This window comes from Notolabrus celidotus, chromosome 15, assembly GCF_009762535.1.
Source record: "Notolabrus celidotus isolate fNotCel1 chromosome 15, fNotCel1.pri, whole genome shotgun sequence".
Classification (NCBI taxonomy): domain Eukaryota; kingdom Metazoa; phylum Chordata; class Actinopteri; order Labriformes; family Labridae; genus Notolabrus; species Notolabrus celidotus.
The window spans coordinates 33,298,108-33,317,992 of record NC_048286.1 but is presented as its reverse complement, the minus strand read 5'-3'; the positions used below and the strand labels follow the sequence as shown (position 1 = coordinate 33,317,992).

Sequence of the window (19,885 nt, the reverse complement as noted above, 5' to 3'; positions counted from 1 at the left end):
GGTTACAGGCAGACCAAAATCTGATTTCAAAGTGGTTTTTTTGAGAAATAAACTTTAAAGACATGTTTTGGGGACCTCTTAGACCAATATATATTGATGAAAAAAAGCGTAATATGTCACCTTTAACATTTATTTATTATTTTCTTATTTATTTATTTTCTTATTTATTTATTTATTTATCTATTTATTTCCATAATTTTACTTTATAGATTTTATTTTATTTTTAAGTATTTTATTTAAAATCATGCCTTTTATAATTCCGCCTATTGCTGTTGTTTTCTGCCTTTGTTATTTTGTGAAGCACTTCCGGCTGCATGAATGAAAGGCGCTACAGACTTCATATCCCAGAATCCCTTGCGGCGTCACATTCTGGACGCCCTCAACATCCTGTCCTAGCAGACGGAAGAGAAACTGATGAGTCTTCTGCAGCCTTTAGGTTAAAAACCTGCCGACTGAAACCTTCATAGTCCTGATTTTAAACATTTCAACTCTTTAGGAGAAAGTTTGGAAGGTAAGAAACTCTCTGCTCTCTTTACAACCCTGTGTTTATATACCTGTCACCAAGCTAACTAGCCAGCTAGCTAGCTTGAAACTGATGCTGGTAAAGCAGCATCTTTTATTTTCTCCTTCTCTCTGTTTATTTTCTCCTTCTCTGCTGGTTGTTTTCTCCTTCTCTGCTGGTTGTTTGTTAGATAAAGCCTCCTGTGTGTTTCTGAATCAGGTCCCCTCCTCTCAGTTTGGAGCCGGGTTGTGTTTTTGTCGCAGTTTGTGGTGTTTTAAGTGTTGCTTAAATCATTGCAGCTTATTTCAACCCAACCACTCAGCTGCATGAACATTTGGTGAACTGACAGAGCTGCAGAGACACTGTGCACCCATTTAACAAGCTGTATGACATCCTATAAAATGCATAATGTTCATTATCTTTTAATGCATTATTATGTTCATCCAAACACAGGAGAAAACAGTCAGTCTGCTCACTTTTACACTAGTCCTTTTAAAATCCAAGGTACTGAGACAGAAAGATGTCTGGTTGTTGACATGATCATAAAATCATGCATTAGTCTCATTTTTACTGATGCAGTGTCCCAACTGTGCAGAAATTATTTGCCATATTGTATTACGTTACATTATAATTATAATTCAGGGTTCCCACCATAGACTGTAAATAAAATGGACAGCGTTGCTCCGCCTCTTCCCGTTGTACGGTTTTGAAGCCAAAAAATCCCGCTCCTTGGCGCCGCCATTGTGCAGCCAGAGCCTGTGAAGCCACTGTAATAAGCTCCGCCCTACAGCGTAGCGTCACAAGACGCTGTGTGCCCTCTGAAGTTTCCCTCTACGGCGGCTGTGAATCAAAGGAAACAGGAAGTAAAACCCCGTTTTTTAAACTCTAACAACTAAAGAAGAAGAAACTTTTCAGAGAAAAGAGGCCTTGGACACAAAACACTCAGATACTAACTACATATCACCACAGCATACGGATGTGAGAAACATTCGTACGACGTGTATTTATTTTTTAAAGTTTGACTGCTCCCCATTCAAATGAATGGGGGAGACTGATTTTTTGACCTATACTGCAGCCAGCCACCAGGGGGCAGACACACTGCTGAAAGCCTCACCACCAGCCACCGGAACCTCTCCCTTGGTTCCCACGCGTCCTGGAAAACCTGGAAAACAGTTGACCAGTTTTCCAGTCCTGGTAAAATTTCCTGGAAAATCACAGATTGTCCTGGAAAATTATTCCAACATGACTGTGTGCGACCTGACAAAGTTAAAAAAAAAACACATCCCCATTCAACATTTGTGGACATTTTTGTCATTCAGATCTATTTAGGTCTATTTATGCACTGATCCTCTGATTATTATTATTATTAGTAGTAGTAGTAGTAGTAGTAGTAGTATTAGTATTAGTATTTATGTATTTATTTCAGTAAGGCAGCTTCCAGAGTCCTTTGCTGTCTCTTTTTGTTTTTTACTTAGCTAATTTAATATTTTTTGAGAAAAGAGAAACCTGAGATGAGAGTTGCCCATCATTGTTACTTGGTTGCACTAATAAAGTGAAGTGCTGTACATCTGCTGTTGCATTCTTCTATTATCAACTTGCCATCACTTTTAAGCATGTAGGAGATGATTTCATGGATAGCCATAGGCTGCACGTCTTTCAATGAAGACTTCCACTGAGAGGAACATATTAGACTATTTAGGAACTAAATTAGGAACTCAATTTAGACTGTCATACCAGCTTGATCATCACTGAAAATGTCCTGGAAAAATATCTCTGGAAAAGAGTGGGAGCCATTATTATTGTAACTACAACTCACGGTCATATTACATCCCCATATGTATTTTTATTTATTGCTTAAAATCTGTCATTACCAACCATAATGGTAGAGCAACACAGAGAGACTAATGCACGCTTTTATAACCAGCAGGCTGGACTACTGCAATGCTGTCCTCTCTGGTCTTCCAAAGAACACAATAAACAAACTGCAGTTAATCCAAAATGCAGCAGCTAGAGTTTTAACGAGGACCAGAAGGAGAGCACACATTACGCCTATTTTAAAATCTTTACACTGGCTGCCTGTTGCTTTTCGTATTGATTTTAAAATTATTTTACTAGTTTTAAGGCGCTGCATGGCCTCGCACCAGACTACATCTCAGAGATGCTTTAAGTATATAAACCAGGTAGGTCTCTCAGATCCTCCGGCTCCTCTCTTTTAGCTGTTCCTAAGAGCAGAACTAAAACATTTGGTGACGCTGCTTTCAGCCACTACGCTCCCAAACTATGGAACAGCCTACCGGAGGATCTGAGAGGGTCTGAGAGAGATATTGAGACTTTTAAACGTAAACTAAAAACATATTTATTCAGTCTGGCTTTTATGAAGGGTTTAACAATTTTATTACCTACCTTTTACTATAATATTGATTTAAATGTTGCTTTATTATTTTAGTAATTTTAACTGTTATCTTATTCTATTTTTATGTATTTATTCATTCATTTATTTAATTTTATTTATCTACTCAGTTTTATTGATATTTTTAGCCTTAGTTTTATTTTTCAACTCTTATCCTTACCTTTTAAATCTATTTATTTTAACTATTTTTATTCTTAATTTTGATGCTTTAACTTATTTTAATTACACATATTTTATTTTGGTGTGTATTAGTCTCTATTTGATTTTATTTTATTTTATGTTGTTCTTGTTTTTAATTTGTATTCTTATTAGTTTTTATTATTATCATTATTATTATCTTCCCTAATATGTCTTGCCATTGTTTCATTTCTGCTTCTTTCTTGTTTTCAATCGCTGTAAAGCTCTTTGGGTTGCATTTTATTTGTATGAAAGGTGCTGTATAAATAAAGCTTGATTGATTGATTGATAACCACACCATGTCAACCTGTCACTACTGAACCATTTTTAATACTGCCTGTAATTACTGCTATTTAATCTATATTCCATTTATAACATTGTATATATCTAAATTGTATTCTATCTTTATTTATCTATTTTATTGTTTACTTATTTTATTTTATTTTACTTATTGAAACTTCTTCTTGATTGTACTTATGTCTGGGTTGCTGTAACAACTGAACCCCCCCCAGGGGATCAATAAAGTAATACCTTATCTTATCTTAAATTGGGGTTGCAATTTCATCCATCAACACCTGCAGCCTGTTGCACCAGCTGTGAGTAAGTTGAGTCCTAACTAAGTTAGAGTGTAAAGTCGTCACTAAACCAAACGTTGAAACTAGTTAGTTTGTAACTTCAGTTGTGTCATCGTTTGGTTTCACCACAGAGACGTAAGGTTCATCTTAACTAGAAGATCGTAACGTCCAAACTAACCACAACATTGTGACAGATATAACGCTGAAACTTCCAGCAGCCAATCAGAGGAAAGCACCTCTCTATTCTTCATGTAATCATGTCTGTATGATAAACAGCAACATGTATCAGCTGTAGATTAACAGATCACGCTCTGAATCTCTGAGGAAAAGGAAACGGATCGTAGCGGGGCCGGAAGGAGGCGACCGGCTATCAGAGAGACCACACTGCCCTCGTTTCAGAGGAGAATTGCTGCACGACACGGACACATCGACACACAAGTATGTGGAGTTCATGTGCGTGTCAGCTCCTGCTGCGTAGGGCAGACGCAGAAGTATAAATCAGCCTTAAAGAGACCATAATGGCTGCTTCAAGTGTTCCTCCTGCGTCCTGTGCTGGTTTTGCAACTCCTTTTCTATTCATGTGATGCTATAAGTGGACTTACACTTAGTGCTGGAGAGAAAAGAGTTTCACTTCCCAGTACAGTGTGATCAAGAGTCACAGAGGTCAAAGGTCAAAGGTCAATGCTTTACAAGGATTCTTCCAAGAATGACAATAAAGGGTTAAAGTGTTTTAAAGGTAATTAAAAAAAACACCAGTGTTGAATTTTCATGAGATTATAATCTGATCTGTTTTTGGAAATGCATGCTTCAACTAACTTTGGATCACTCTAGAAACAGGGGAAGCCCCGCCCCCAATTATGCAAATGACACCAGTTATTCAGATCAAAACCGTCTCTTGATCCAGGCTGTCAACAAGTGTACCATTCAGGGTACCTGTTGGTTAAAGCACATAGATGATCGATCCAAACTAACCCTCTGACGTTCTCTTTGCAGACGCAGTGATGACGTGTCCAACGCAGCTTTCCGCTCCAATGACCCGCCTCCTCTGACTCCGCCTCAGACCACCTTTCTCTTGACCAGTGGGCGGGGCTAGCCCGGCCAGGGGTTAGGCGGTGGTGACCCAGTATGGAGAGTCGATGCAGCAGCAGCGCCGATTCCCGGCTGACTGGCAGGGGGGTGGGGTCTACAAACACCGCGCCCATCTGTGCGAGGGTGGAGTCGTACGAAGCCGGGGACAAGAAGTGCATCTCGGACGTGAGAAGGACCTTCTGCCTCTTCGTCACCTTTGACCTCTTGTTCATCACCTTGCTCTGGATCATAGAGCTCAATGTAAGACTCGACTGTTTGTGTTGTGGTCGTCTGCTGAATCACGGGGTAAAGATAGTTTAAAGCTCCACGACCTGGATGTAAACAAACACAGGTGACAGATGTCGTCTCGTAGCAAGGCGTTGTTTGTCAGTATGTTGATCTAGTAAAGGAGATAATGTTGTATGTAGGCTGTGTCTGATTAAACTGACATATAACCACTCCACCAGAGCAACAAGGAACCAGCACAGTCAGCAAATCAATCTTATATTGTATCTGAGTGACATAAACAAAGCTTGATGCCAACGGTTTTCTCACCTGAAGACTAGATTTCTGTTTAAAGGAGGAGTAAATAAAGTGCTCAAGGACATTCCTGATTAGGGTTGCAAAGGGGTGGAAAATTTCCGGTAAATTTTCATGGGAAGTTCAGCTGGGGAATTTTGGAAATATTCCAAATTGGAAACTTTCCATGGGAATTATGGGAATTAACTGGGAGTTGATGGTAATTTATGGGCATTCACTGCTAAATTAACTGTGAATTAATGGGAATTAATGGGAATTTGTGAGAATTGATGGGCATTTATAGGAATTAACTGGGAATTAATGGGAATTAATGGGAATTTATAGGAATTAACTGGGAATTTATGGGATTTTTTGGAATTAATGGGAATTTATGAGAATTTTTGGAAATAATGTGAATTCTTGGAATTAATGGAAATGTATGGGATTTTTGTTGGAATTTACGAGAATTTATGATACTATGGGAATTAACTGGGAATTGAGGGTCATTTAATGGAAAGGTATCATATCCAAGCATACATTTTTTTGATATAAGCAGACATCCATCCAAAATAATACAATTAAAACAGATTTATTTGAAAGTAGAACTTTATCAAGTGTTAAATATTTTATTGAACAATCAATTCTTTCATTGAAGAACAAAAACATGAATGTTGAGTTAAATATTACTCATCCCCCCCGACCCACAGCCTCAAATGTGTGTCTTCAATAGTCCTGTGCTCTGGGCTCAAAAGTGTGGTCCAGGATTCTAGAGATCCTCTGTGCTTCATGTGATGGAGGAATGCACAGTGCATGTAGGGGGGGCGTGGTCTCATAGCCCTGCAGTAAGCAGTGTGCTGTGTGCATGTGATTGAGGAAGAGCTGAGATATTCAACTGTACTTGAATGAAATCTGGTTGTTAGTCAGGATTATGCTAAAATATATTTTCCCAACTATATTTAAGTTCCCTATCAAGAGCCAACCTTCAGTTTAGTAACTTCCTGGTTTATTCTCATGGGAAGTTTCAAACTTTGAAAGAGATTACCGGTCTGTCTGTTCTGCAGTTGTTCATTGAAACACTGAAACCCATCAGTCTGAGTTTAGTTTCTGATCCCACACACTTCTCTAACTGCAGCGACCTGCTAACCAAACATTAACTAACATTATAAACTGCATGTGTCAGATGATGAGGTCAGCTGACCTCTCTTCATACGTGACGGTGTTTTATGTCGTTGTCAGAGAGCTCGTAAACCCTCGTGTCACTGGAGTCACTGCAGCTGTACACGCCGTTCCTCCTCTATGGTCAGAGGGTTATGTTTGAGTTGAGTCAGAGCAAACAGAATCAGGTCACACACCGCTGGAGAAGTGAATCCAGGTCATGGATAAAACTTCCAATAAGGAAGTCGTTTTTATCCAAGTGCTCCAGTTTCAGCGAAGGGGAATTCCAGTTACACAAGTTTATCAGCAAATCTGAATTTTTTTTACACTGAAGGGCTTCCTTATTCTGTGAACCTGCCCTGCTTCCTTGTTTGGTTACTCTGTGTTACACAAATACGATGTCATGACTTTCTTTCTACAAAACTGAACAAAATCAATCAACCTTTATTTATAAAGCGCCAAATCACAACACAAACAGAGCAGGTCTAGACCGTACTCTATGTTCTATTATTAACAAAGACCCAACATCAAGACCGGATCAGATCCAGTCCCATCTTACAGACAGGACTCAGTCTGATCTCATCTTAATCCACCATGAGCAGAGCACTTTGCAGCATTTAGCAAGTTACAGTGGCAAGGACAAACTTCCTTTAACAGGCAGAAACCTCCAGCAGGACCAGACTCATGTTAGACACACATCTGCAGAGACCGTGTTGGAGAGAGGGATAGAGGGAGATGAAGAGAGAGAGAGAGAGATGATAGTGGGGAGACGGATAGTAGTAGTTGTAGCAGCTGGAGTCTGGCACGTCCACAGCAGCAGAGATCCAGAGGAACCTACGAGACAAGGGAGCTCAGGGACTCCAGAAAGGTCTAAGAAAAGAGAGAAGAGAGGGAGACCAGAAGAAAGAAAAAGAGGAGAATAAATGGTGAAGGAATGACAGAAGGAAAGGATGGGGTGAGAAAAGGAGACATAAAGGATGAAGAAAGAAAGAAAGAAGGAAAGAAGGAATGAAAGGAAAAAGGAATAAAGAAAGAAAGAAAGAAAGAAAGGATGAATAACAGACCCCAAAAAAGGAATCTACAGCAGAGATCCAGAGGAACCTACGAGACAAGGGAGCTCAGGGACTCCAGAAAGGTCTATGGTTAGTAACTTTAATGGGACAGGAAGAGTTAAAGTGAGAGACAGGCAGAGAGAGGAGAGAGAGGGAAAGACAGGATCCCAGTGTGGCAGTCTAAGCCTATAGCAGCAGAACTAAGACCTGGTCCAAGCCTGATCCAGCTCCAACTATAAGCTTTATCAAAAAGGAAAGTTTGAAGCCTACTCTTAAAAGTAGAGAGGGTGTCTGCCTCCCGGACCCTGACTTGTAGATGATTCCAAAGGAGAGGGGCCTGATAACTGAAGGCTCTACCTCCCATACTACTTTTAGAGACTTTGGGTACGATGAGCAGGCCTGCATGTTGGGAGCGTAGTGTTCTAGAGGGGTAATAGGGCGCTATGAGCTCTTTAAGATACAAAGGTGTCTGACCATTAAGAGCTTTGTAGGTCAGAAGAAGGATTTTAAATTCTGGTCTAGATTTTATGGGGAGGCAGCGTAGAGAAGCTAACACAGGAGGGATGTGCTCTCTCATCCTTGAGCTTCAGCAGACTTAACCAAAACGATAACAGCAGACTAATTATTGAAAAACATCCCTGCATGTTTGTGTCTTCATCCCTTCTTCGTGTGTCACAGGCGAATGGTGGCATTCAGAAGCAGCTGGATGAAGAAGTCCTGCACTACGACTACCGCGCCTCCTTCTTTGACATTTTTGTAAGTTTCCACATTTCTCTGCGCACGCATGTCGAGACTGAATTTATAGTTCTACGGTTTTCTTCCTCACTTTTTTAATACTCCTCTTCCTCCCTCAGCTCCTGGCTGTTTTCAGGTTTGCCACTCTCATCCTGGCCTACGCGGTCTGCAAGCTCCGTCACTGGTGGGCCATTGCAGTAAGTTTGGATGACAGTCGTTCTTCCTTTTCACCAGCAGGGGGCTCTGTTGGGAAGGGATGTCGTGACTAACCGGTTTCACTATTGACTGTGCTTAAACGTGTCACGGTTAATGTAATGGTGACTTTCTCATCCCGCCTAGGGGTGGGAATTGATCAGATTTTATCAATGTCAATGCCATTGTTGATTCTGCTTATCAATCCAATTCCTTATCAATTCTCCTAACCATTCCTGAGTATTTTTTTGAGGGGAAAAAAAGTAGTTCTACACAGTCTTCTGCACCAAAAGGAACAGCTTTATTATTTCCAAAATTATGTCTGCACAAGACTGAACATGAACATATTCAACTTGAACATACTGAACAATAGGTTGACCTCATTCTCGGCCGCGTGAGTCCGGACGTGGCCCCTCGATCCTGGAGGAAAAGACTTTGAATTTGGAGAGGAAAAACGCTTTTCCTCCGGGGGTCATCTTGGAGGTATTTTACCCGCTCTCGGTGCCTCATTTTTGGCCGCGTGAGTCCGGACGTGGCCCCTCAATCCTGGAGGAAAAGACTTTGAATTTGGAGAGGAAAAACGCTTTTCCTCCGGGGGTCATCGTGGAGGTATTTTACCCACTCTCAGTGCCTAATATTCAGCCTGAGGGAAAGCGTCACGACTCCGAAAGAGGTAGGCGGGGGTTCGCCTCCCCCACGTGAACATGTTCACATGGAACCCTTCTCCACTTCGGCCTGACGCGAACCCCACGCTTCGAGGCCGAGTCGACAAATGCTTCAGCATATTTGAAGTATTTGCACTTTTAAATGAGATGACAACGTTGCACTGTCAGTACCACGTCCATGTTCCAGTGATTTGGACGTGGAATGAATCCCCCTTGTTTCCTGGTTTTTGACCAATCAGAATCGAGCCTTTCAAACAGCCAGGTGATAAAACACACTCTGATCAGTGTCTCCTCTGTTTGCACAGATCACCACTGCAGCCAGCTGCGCGTTCCTGATTGTTAAAGTCATTTTATCAAAGGTAAGAGTCTCAGTGTGTGAACAGGGACTTCTCTGTCTCTGTTTCTGCTCAGAGGTCAAAGGTCAGAAGCATCAGTGGGCCTGCTGATACGTTTTATTGCTGCCACCTGCTGCTCGCTATCAGGACTGCAGTTGGAGAGTTTTTTAACCAGCTTACTAAACATCATTTAACCCTCCTGTTATCTTCGTTTATCTGGAACAGCAATAATGTTCCTGGGTCAACTTGACCCGGGCATATTTAATGATTTAAAGGGGTCCGAACCAAAAACAATCCCATTAAACATTCTTTTAATCTCATTATTAACTCCATTACTCACCATTTAAATCACTATTTAGTCCATTGGTGTTCTTTAATCCTCACAGATCAATGTTAAATGAGGATAACTCACTCGTTTTAAATGAAAATTCATGTTTAAACTTTTTTTAATGTACATTGGAAAGCCCTAAATATAAATACAGTCATTTTACATGACAGAGATTTTTGTTTATTTTATTTAACATTTTGAATTTCTTTCATTTTATTAATTTCTTTTTAGATTTTTTAACTGTAAAATGGGTCACTTTGACCCGCAACATAACAGGAGGGTTAATCAGCTTGATACTTCATAACGTTTATCATATTTGTGTTCAAATCTGTGTGTGTGTGTGTGTGTGTGTGTGTGTGTGTGTGTGTGTGTGTGTAGCTGCTGTCTAAGGGAACCTTTGGGTATCTGCTGCCCATTATCTCCTTCATGTTGGCCTGGATTGAAACGTGGCTGCTCGACTTTAAGGTTTTGCCTCAGGAGGCCGAAGACGAAAACGGTGAGTCAAAGACACTCGGCTCTTTTTTGTCAAAACAATCCCTGGATCCCAAAATCCCCTCCGCCCTTGGTCGAACCATGAGCAGAGCACTTTGCAGCATTTAGCAAGTTACAGTGGCAAGGACAAACTTCCTTTAACAGGCAGAAACCTCCAGCAGGACCAGACTCATGTTAGACACACATCTGCTGAGACCGTGTTGGAGAGAGGGATAGAGGGAGGTGAAGAGAGAGAGAGAGATGATAGTGGGGAGACGGATAGTAGTAGTTGTAGCAGCTGGAGTCTGGCACGTCCTCAGCAGCAGAGATCCAGAGGAACCTACGAGACAAGGGAGCTCAGGGACTCCAGAAAGGTCTATGGTTAGTAGGGTTGCAAAGGGGTGGAAAATTTCCGGTAAATTTCCGGAAACTTTCCATGGGAAGTTAAGCTGGGGAATTTTGGAAATATTCCAAATTGGAAACTTAAACTTAAACTTAACAAACTGTATCATATACAAACATAATACATGTAAATATTTTTGTTTTGTCATAAGCAAACATCCATGTAAAATAATACAATTAAAAAACATGACATTTCAACAGATTTATTTGAGTAGAACCTTAGTTTTTATTCTTGAACAATGAACAATCAATTATTTTAATGAACAACAAAAACATGAACATGAACACCCAATCAAAAAGTAAAATGCCCCCCACCCCCCAAAAAAAGTCCCATTCAAAATTTTAAATGAAAGGAGTCTGTTGCGAACCTTTGTGTGTGTGTTCCCGAACAGTGACCAGTTGTATGAATACATATTTATTTAATTTTTGCAAGTTAAACAGTAATACCGTTATAGATCAAATATATTTACCCCATAATATTATAAAAAACTTACTTGACTTTACATAATCCACAGGCTCAACTGTGTGGCTTCAATAGTCTTGTGCTTTGGGCTCAAAAGTGTGGCCTCCAGGGTTTAAGCAATCATCTGTGCATGTGATGGAGGAGTGCACAGTGCATGCAGGGGGCGTGGCCTCAATAGCCCTGCAGTAAGCAGTGCTGTGCGCATGTGATTGAGGAGTGTACTTGCATTAAATCTGGTTGTTTTAGCCAAGATTATGCTACAATATATTTTCCCCAACTACATTTAAGTTCCCTGTGGAGGGCCAACCTTCAATTTTGTAAATTTCTTTATTATTCCCATAAATTCCCGTTAATTCCCATAAATTCCCGTTAATTCCCATGGAAAGTTTCCAACTTTGAAAATTCCCGGAATTTTGCAACCCTAATGGTTAGTAACTTTAATGGGACAGGAAGAGTTAAAGTAAGGGACAGGCAGAGAGAGGAGAGAGAGGGAAAGACAGGATCCCAGTGTGTCAGTCTAAGTCTATAGCAGCATAACTAAGAGCTGGTCCAAGCCTGATCCAGCTCTAACTATAAGCTTTATCAAAAAGGAAAGTTTGAAGCCTACTCTTAAAAGTAGAGAGGGTGTCTGCCTCCCGGACCCTGACTGGTAGATGATTCCAAAGGAGAGGGGCCTGATAAGTGAAGGCTTTACCTCCAATACTAGCTAGCCTGCAGATGTTGTTCTTCTGGTTATTATCCTGCTGTTACAGCTGTCACTTCATTTTTGTCTTGCAGGATATCTGTCCATCATGGACGCCACAGAGAGAGCTCCCCTCATGGGTCCAGGTCCTCTATCTGACGGACAGTTCTACTCCCCGCCGGAGTCTGTAGCAGGTCTGACATTAATCCCCGAAACAAAGTACCTCACACTTACCTCAACCTGCACACAGTCATCAGCAGAAAGATGGAGTATTTCTATAAAGGTGCATTTCTACCAAGAGTTCCGGGGTCTTTTAGCCCCCAGAACTACTTTACCCTGAACTAAAAGGTTCCTGTGCCCCCATTGTTGTCTGCATTTCGACCGTGGGCTGAAGTCCCGGGTAGATTGTGTAAATCAGGCAAGTGACGTATGGAGAAAATAAACAGTAAATGCACTACACCACCAGACAAGTAGAGGGCAGTAACACAAAGAGGAATGCCATTCATCCCAGATGACACCATAGAAGCAGACGGACAGGCAGGTATCATTATGAGCAACACAACAGTTAGCCTGTTAGCATGAAGAGACTCAGCTGGTGCTGTTTTAGATGGTGCTATATTTCATCACAGATGGATTCACTGAATCAACACGTGAGAGGAGATAAGCGCGAGTAGCAAAGACGTTTCAACACGGCTTTAAAATCCTTTTGAACTCAAAAAGCCGTGATCGCAGAGATCGGCCGGTGTTTTGTTTAAAAAAAAAAAAAAAAAATTGACAGATAAAATTTGACCAAAAAAAATGACACTTTTTTTTTTTACAAAATAAAAAAATTGTTTTAACCAAAAAATTTAAAAAAAAATTTGAAAAAAAATTATTTGGAAAAAAAAAAAATTTGAAAAAAAAATGTTTTTTGAAAAAAAAAATGTTTAAAAAAAAAAAAGTTTTTTTTTAAAATAATTTTGAAAAAAACATTTTTGAAAAAAAATGTTTTTGAAAAAAAAAAAAGTTGACAAAAAACATTTGGCAAAAAAGTTGACCCCGGAGCCTGTCGAAAAAAGTTAATTTTCCTCAAATTTGAAATTGTGCTCCAAAAGCAGAAAAACATGAAAAAAAGTGAAAATTTTGACTTGAGGTTTAAAACATGTAAAAAGCAATGAATGAATCAACACGTGAGAGGAGATAAGCGCGAGTAGCAAAGACGTTTCAACACGGCTTTAAAATCCTTTTGAACTCAAAAAGCCGTGATCGCAGAGATCGCCCGGTGTTTTGGTTTAAACGGCGACCCTGTAAACTGGAGACTCTCAGCCGGATGCATCCCTCATAAACGTCTTTAGACCATCATTAAATATCTGATGAGGATATTTTGAAATCTTAATAAAAACTAAACTAGTTTGCATTCCCAGGAACTCCCTCTGTGTTTCAACAGCTGTGTAAACTCCACAAACACTGACACGTTCAGCTGAAGGTCTCCACTTTACAGGGTCACTTTTAAAACCGGAACACCGGGAGGAGAGACGCATTCACGGTGGGCTGAGAGAAGACTACTGTTACAAGCTGCTAAATCAAGAGAATCACAGCTTCTTCTTTTGAAAAGTACACACACATACAAAAAAGATAGAACAAATAAAAACTAATGAAAGAAAGAGAAATCAAGTGAATCACAGATGTGTGTGATGTTATTGTGGACGGAGGGAGGAATAAAAACACTGCTGTTAATCTACCAATCAGACACGTTCAGCATTGCAGGCCCCGCCCCCTGAAAGTCCTGGGACCTTTGAAAAGTACTACCCCCCCTAGCAGTGGCTTTTCAGGGGGGAGATTATCTACCCCTGAACTAAATTTAGACCCTGGGTCCACCGGTTGAAACGCACGTAGTTCAGGAGTGCGTTTAAAAAAACGCCTTGTGGTTACTGTCGGGTCAGAAGCTGCTGCCACGACTTTAACATGTTCAGGACAAAATCAGCAAAGATGTGAGAAGCACAAGTTCGTCCACAGGGGGCGCCAAAACCTACATAAACTGAAGTTCCCCACAGGAGGTTTAAGACTAAAGTGTGTGAGCTGTGGAGACTTTAACATCTTCTGTCAGACTCCTTTGACCGTTCAGTCAGAGAAATCCCACCCCGTGTTTGAATTTTAATTTGATCTTCTCTTGCGTGTTCAGACTCTGATGAGGACCTGGATGATAAACACGATCCAGAAAAGGGGCTCATCCAGCAGGTGACCTAACAGGTAACATGTATGACCGTGTAAGGACGGTGCAGTCGTGATAACGCCGGAGCTGCTGGTGAATGAATTCTCCCTGATCTTGTCTTCAACAGGACCTCCGCTGCTGAATGTGAAGGTTTACTCCTGCTCCCGCCGCGCTACTGAGGGGGAAAAAGTCTGCCTTACACATCCTGCCATCGTAGTTTTTATTTCACGTCAAAGCACTTTCTGTTCACTCGGACTCACGAGTGTGCCTGAGTTCGTGACGCCAGCCCTCTGCATGTACACCCAAACTTAAAGTGCTGCTGAAAGCTGCCGCAGCGTCACGCTCCGTGGTCGTTTGGCCACATTAAGACGAGCTCTATTCGTGAATCACACACATGATTGTCTCTGAGACAACGGAGGATTCAAATGAAATCAATATATAACATTGAGTCCATTATCACACCACGATTCAAGAGTAATCAGTCTTATATTTTATGTCATGTTTACTTTGTTCTTGTTCTGATCACACGCTCTGATTTGAAGTAAATGTATAAAACGAAGCTCTGTGAACTCTGCATGAAGGAAAGGGTTATCTTTGGCCAGTATGGAGCTTGTTGATCCTGTTTTCTACCAAACAAAAGCTGAAATATTTACGTTTTACTGTGTTAATTACTGCTTTCAACGCCAAAAGTTGCAGTATGAGGATTTAAAAAAGTATGAAGTATTATTTTAAATCTCTCTGAGCCAGAAGTCTGCAGCATTTGGGAAACAGAACTGCTCCGAGAAGCTGCTGTTGGAGTTTAAGATTTGAAAATCCGTGTTCATATCTCCATGCATGTCCTCCGAGCAGAGCACTTTTGTTTTTATGCCTTTAAAAACAAGAATCATTAAAATGTGAAACCTTTGTTTTTGTTTGACTCTTTCCTGCGTGTTTTACTCTCATAAGCTTCAACTCTCAGACCCGGTCCTGTGAACGGGGATTAAATAAAAACTTGTTACAATGTTACAATGTCATTTAGCAGACGCTTTTATCCAAAGTGACGTACATACGAGAACAAGAACAACACAAGCAAAGATCTAGACAAGAGGAAACAAGATCAGTAAGAGGAACAAAGAGCTTCAAGTCCATTTAGGTGCAGGTACTGCCAAGCAGTGTAAAGGCAATGCACAAAGTAAATATGGAACATCTACAATGAAGCAACCAAACCATTTAAGACCTTCCATTATCATCATCAACAATTAACATCACCACAATAATGACCAAAGTACCAAGTGCTGGGTCACTCAAGACCTGAACACAGATTCCCAGAGTAGAGCAGGACAGTGTGAGTCAACTGTAGCTGGAAGACATGATCTGCCACTGGAGACAACAGTGGAGAACAGTCTAGCTAAGTGCATAGTGCTTCCTAAAGAGCTGGGTCTTTAGCTGTCTTTGAAAGTAGAGAGGGACTCTGCAGATCGAATGGAGTCAGACAATTCATTCCAGCATTTAGGAACAACAGAAGAGTCCAGCTAGTGATTTTGAGGCCTTGTGTGCTGGAAGCACTAGGCACTTTTCAGAGGCTGAGCGTAGCGGGCAAGAAGGGGTGTAGACCTGGATGAGGGGTTCCAGGTAAACTGGAGCGATTTTGGTGACTGCTTTGTAAGTCATGATTAGAGTTTTGTATTTGAAACTTCTGATGCTTTTAATTAAAGGAAGAATCTCTACCAGCAAACTGTCCCGTCACTATCAGTGTTTTCTCAACTACGGAGGCCCAGAAGGTTCAATCAAGCGACAACCTTCGGTCTTAAAATGTAAAAATGTATGTCAGCAACATTTTAAAAAAAGTTGTGATGGACGAGAAAACGCTGAAAGAGGTGTTTAATGCTTTTTAAAAAGACAGCTGGAGGAACGGCTCCCAACTCATTTTTTGCAACAGGTTAGTAAGATGACCGGGTATGAGCAGGTACAGTATCTCACAAAAGTGAGTACACCCCTTACATTTCTGCTCATATTTAATTATATCTGTTCATGGGACAACACTGAAGAAATGACACTTTAATACAATGTAAAGTAGTCAGTGTACAGCTTGTATAACAGTGTAAATTTACTGTCCCCTCAAAATAACTCAACACACAGCCATTAATGTCTAAACCACCGGCAACAAAAGTGAGTTCACCCCTAAGTGAAAATGTCCAAATTGGTCCCAAAGTGTCAATATTTTGTGGCCACCATTTTCCAGCACTGCCTGAACCCTCTTGGGCATGGAGTTCACCAGAGCTTCACAGGTTCCCACTGGAGTCCTCTTCCACTCCTCCATGACGACATCACGGAGCTGGTGGATGTTACAGACCTTGCACTCCTCCACCTTCCGTTTGAGGATGCCTCACAGATGCTCAATAAGGGTTTAGGTCTGGAGACATGCTTGGTCACTCCATCACCTTCACCCTCAGCTTCTTTAGCAAGGCAGGGGCCGTCTTGGAGGTGTGTTTGGGGTCGTTATCATGTTGGAGTACTGCCCTGCGGCCCAGTTTCTGAAGGGAGGGGATCTAGCTCTGCTTCAGTGTGTCACAGTACATGTTGGCATTCATGGTTCCCTCAATGAACTGTAGCTCCCCAGTGCCGGCAGGACTCATGCAGACCCAGACCATGACACTCCCACCACCATGCTTGACTGTAGGCAACACACACTTGTCTTTGTACTCCTCACCTGGTTGCCACCACACACACTTAACACCATCTGAACCAAATAAGTTTATCTTGGTCTCATCAGACCACAAGACATGGTTCCAGTAATCCATGTCCTTAGTCTGCTTGTCTTTAGTAAACCGTTTGCAGGCTTTATTGTGTTTCATCTTTAGAAGAAATGTGAGGGGTGTTCTCACTTTTGTGAGATACTGTATGTCAGCAACATTTTAAAAGAAGTTGTGATGGATGAGAGAACGCTGAAAGAGGTGTTTAATGCTTAAAAAAAAACACCTGGAGGAACGTCTCCCAACTCATGTTTTGCAACAGGTTAGCAACATGACATACATATTTCATACAGTCTATGGTGTGCACATGAGCATTGACTAGAATGGGAAAGCACTGGCTGCAACCTGCACTGTGAAGCCGTAACACAACGCAGCACATCCTGTGTAAATTGGGGGTTACACTGCATGACTCTGTAGTTGAAGTCACTGCATGGGGTGAAAAAACGACTTCCAAAACCCGTTTCCAAGTCAAGATTTGAAATCCTGAATTGGGGGGTTGTAATAAAATCAGGATTTCAGTCCAATAAATAAAATAACTGGATTCATTTTCTCACTACAAACGATGTCACACTAACGTCATGTGAAACCTCTAGAAAGCAAAGCATCAACAATGTCACATCAAATCAAAAACACGACCCAGGTTTGTTTTCTGGAATACTGTTTTATTATTTTTCACATTTTTATTGACAGAAGTCAAGAATCCAAGGCGTTTGTAAACAGTGCCTCCACAAATCTACATGTTGCCTCTCACCAGTGTTGCCTTTCAGTCGGTCATAAACACAGTCTTTCTTTTTTTAAATAAATACAATACTGATTCTTTTAAAAAGGAGGAGAAGAAGACGGAGGTGAAATCAGAATATTCTACCTTACACCTGCCGGAAGGAGCTCCTACTGATCCAGATCAGTCTGTCTGTGGTCTGGAGACGATGCCACGTTACTACATTAAGAACAACGTGAGCAAGACGTGGAGGTGAAGACTCCTTCATACCAAAGAGAAGGAGGAGGAGGAGGAGGACGAGGAGGAGGAAGAGGAGGAGGAGAGGAGGAGGAGGAGGAAGAGGAGGAGGAGGAGGAGGCGGAGGAGGAGGAGGAGGAGGAGGACGAGGAGGAGGATGAAGAGGAGGAGGAGGAGGAGGAGAGGAGGAGGAGGAGGAGGACGAGGAGGACGAGGAGGAGGAGGAGGAGGAGGAGGAAGAGGAGGAGGAGGAGGAGGAGGAGGAGGAAGAGGAGGAGGAGGAGGAGGAGGAGGAAGAGGAGGAGGAGGAGGAGGACGAGGAGGTCAAGGAGGAGGAGGAAGAGGAGGAGGAGAGGAGGATGAGGAGGAGGAGGACGAGGAGGAAGAGGAGGACAAGGAGGAGGAGGAAGAGGAGGAGGAGGAGGACGAGGATGAAGAGGAGAAGAGGAGGAAGAGGAGGAGGACGAGGAGGAGGAGGAGGAGGAGGAGGAGGAAGAGGAGGAAGAGGAGGACAAGGAGGAGGAGGAAGAGGAGGAGGAGGAGGACGAGGAGGAAGAGGAGGAAGAGGAGGAGGACGAGGAGGAGGAGGAGGAGGACGAGCAGGAGGAGGAGGAGGAAGAGGAGGAAGAGGAGGAGGAGGAGGAGGGGGAGTAGGAAGAGGAGGAGGAGGAGGAGGAGGAGGACGAGGAGGACGAGGAGGAGGACGAAGAGGAGGAAGAGGAGGAGGAGGAGGAGGAGGAGGAGGAGGAGGAAGAGGAGGAGGAGGAGAGGAGGAAGAGGAGGAGGAGGAAGAGGAGGAAGAGGAGGAGGAGGAAGAGGAGGAAGAGGAGGACGAGGAGGAGGAGGACTAAAACACAAAAAACTGTGGCAGTGAACTCCTGGACTTCTGTCCACAAATGTGAGTGAACCCAGACCAATGAAATACTGACACCCCCTGCTTTAAAACGAGTAAGAAAAGAAACTTTCAGAAGCTTTGTCTCGTAAACACTGAGCATGATGAAACAGGTTTGAACCTTTAAACCTGTAAAAGAAACGACTTCGAACGGACAGCAGGGGGCGACGTCACTGGCCCATCTCACACAGTTTTACGGAGCCCCTCAAGTCCTGCAGAGGTTTTTTATTTTACTGTACTCAAGATGAACGTTATCAGCTTTACGAGTTTATGTTTAACATAAGCGCCCCCTGCTGGGCCGAGTCGAGAGGTAACTTAGTGGCTCCAATAAAATACATTACATTTACAGCTTTTCAACCGAGGCAGTTTCAGGGCCAAATTCCACCAGATCCATGTCCGGTCTGTAACGGCACCGGATCTGATAGGTTTCTAATCTAGTCAATGTGTTAACTTCCACTGGATCCACTTTGTTGCGTTCCAGCTGTGTCTCTGATCCAGCAGGTCGGAGTCCTCCGGATCAGATACACAAGACTTCTATTGTTGCCGGATGCCGGAGCACGACGCATCAATCTCAACAGAGCAGATGGAGCGGGACAGGAAGTCAGGTTTCACCAAAACAAAATGAAAACATCCGGTTAATTTTCAGAATAAAACACTCTGTGTTATCACCAGATCGTATTTCACTTAACTACAACAACAAACCAAAGTCATGATGAGCGGAGCCAGGCCTGGAGTCAACAGGTCAGAGGTTTTCAGAGGACCAGAAAGACAACATGGATGAGGAGAGGAGGAGGAGGAGAATCCTTGATTCAGGGATTACAGAAGGGGAAACCTCGGTCACATGACTCCAGGAGGAAGTCGTTCTTTTCTCAGATTCTAAGATTAAAAATCAGATTTCTGGGTTTCTTGATATTTCTTGTTAAAAGTCAGAATTTAATCTTCGTCTCAGATTTCTAAATTAAAGTCTGAATTCGGACTTTTTGAAAATTCTAAGAATAAGTTGGCGTTCAGAATTGTTATTCTTTTATTGGAATGAAGTCTGAATTCTGACTTTTTGCAAAAAGTATTATTTCGATAAATTTCTGATTAAATTCTGATTTCAAACTTTTTTCACAGAATTCAAATTTTTCCAGAATTCTGAGGAAAAAGTTGGAATTAATATTTTTAAAAATCAGACTTTTGACATTTTTTCTCAATTTTTTGTTCAAAGTCAAACTTCAGAATTTATTTATTTTTCCTAAAATGATTAAAGTCTGAATTCTGACTTTTCTTCTCAGATTTGTGGAGAAAAGGGAGAAATCATACTTATATTAAAATCAGAATTTGTTATCACGTCTTATCACCAGATCGTATTTCACTTAACTACAACAACAAACCAAAGTCA

The 19,885-nt window shown here is 41.8% G+C and overlaps 1 protein-coding gene across 1 annotated transcript; it reads left to right on the top strand.

Annotated features, from left to right (window-relative positions):
• The first annotated feature begins 337 nt into the window (after positions 1–337).
• stard3nl (STARD3 N-terminal like) lies at positions 338–14,826 on the top strand. Its single transcript, XM_034703634.1, has 9 exons — positions 338–511; positions 4,658–4,993; positions 8,137–8,214; positions 8,313–8,390; positions 9,356–9,409; positions 10,092–10,209; positions 11,827–11,925; positions 13,893–13,960; positions 14,050–14,826. The coding sequence occupies exons 2-8, from the start codon at positions 4,790–4,792 to the stop codon at positions 13,955–13,957; spliced, it is 696 nt and encodes a 231-aa protein (XP_034559525.1). The 5' UTR covers positions 338–511; positions 4,658–4,789; the 3' UTR covers positions 13,958–13,960; positions 14,050–14,826.
• Positions 14,827–19,885: the final 5,059 nt, after the last annotated feature.

Bases quoted from the DNA above. Each gene is read 5' to 3' on its own strand.
- stard3nl (XM_034703634.1), top strand. From the start codon at position 4,790: ATGGAGAGTCGATGCAGCAGCAGCGCCGATTCCCGGCTGACTGGCAGG. The intron at 8,215-8,312 runs GTAAGTTTCCAC...TTCCTCCCTCAG, and splicing joins CCTCCTTCTTTGACATTTTT to CTCCTGGCTGTTTTCAGGTT. The intron at 9,410-10,091 runs GTAAGAGTCTCA...GTGTGTGTGTAG, and splicing joins TTAAAGTCATTTTATCAAAG to CTGCTGTCTAAGGGAACCTT.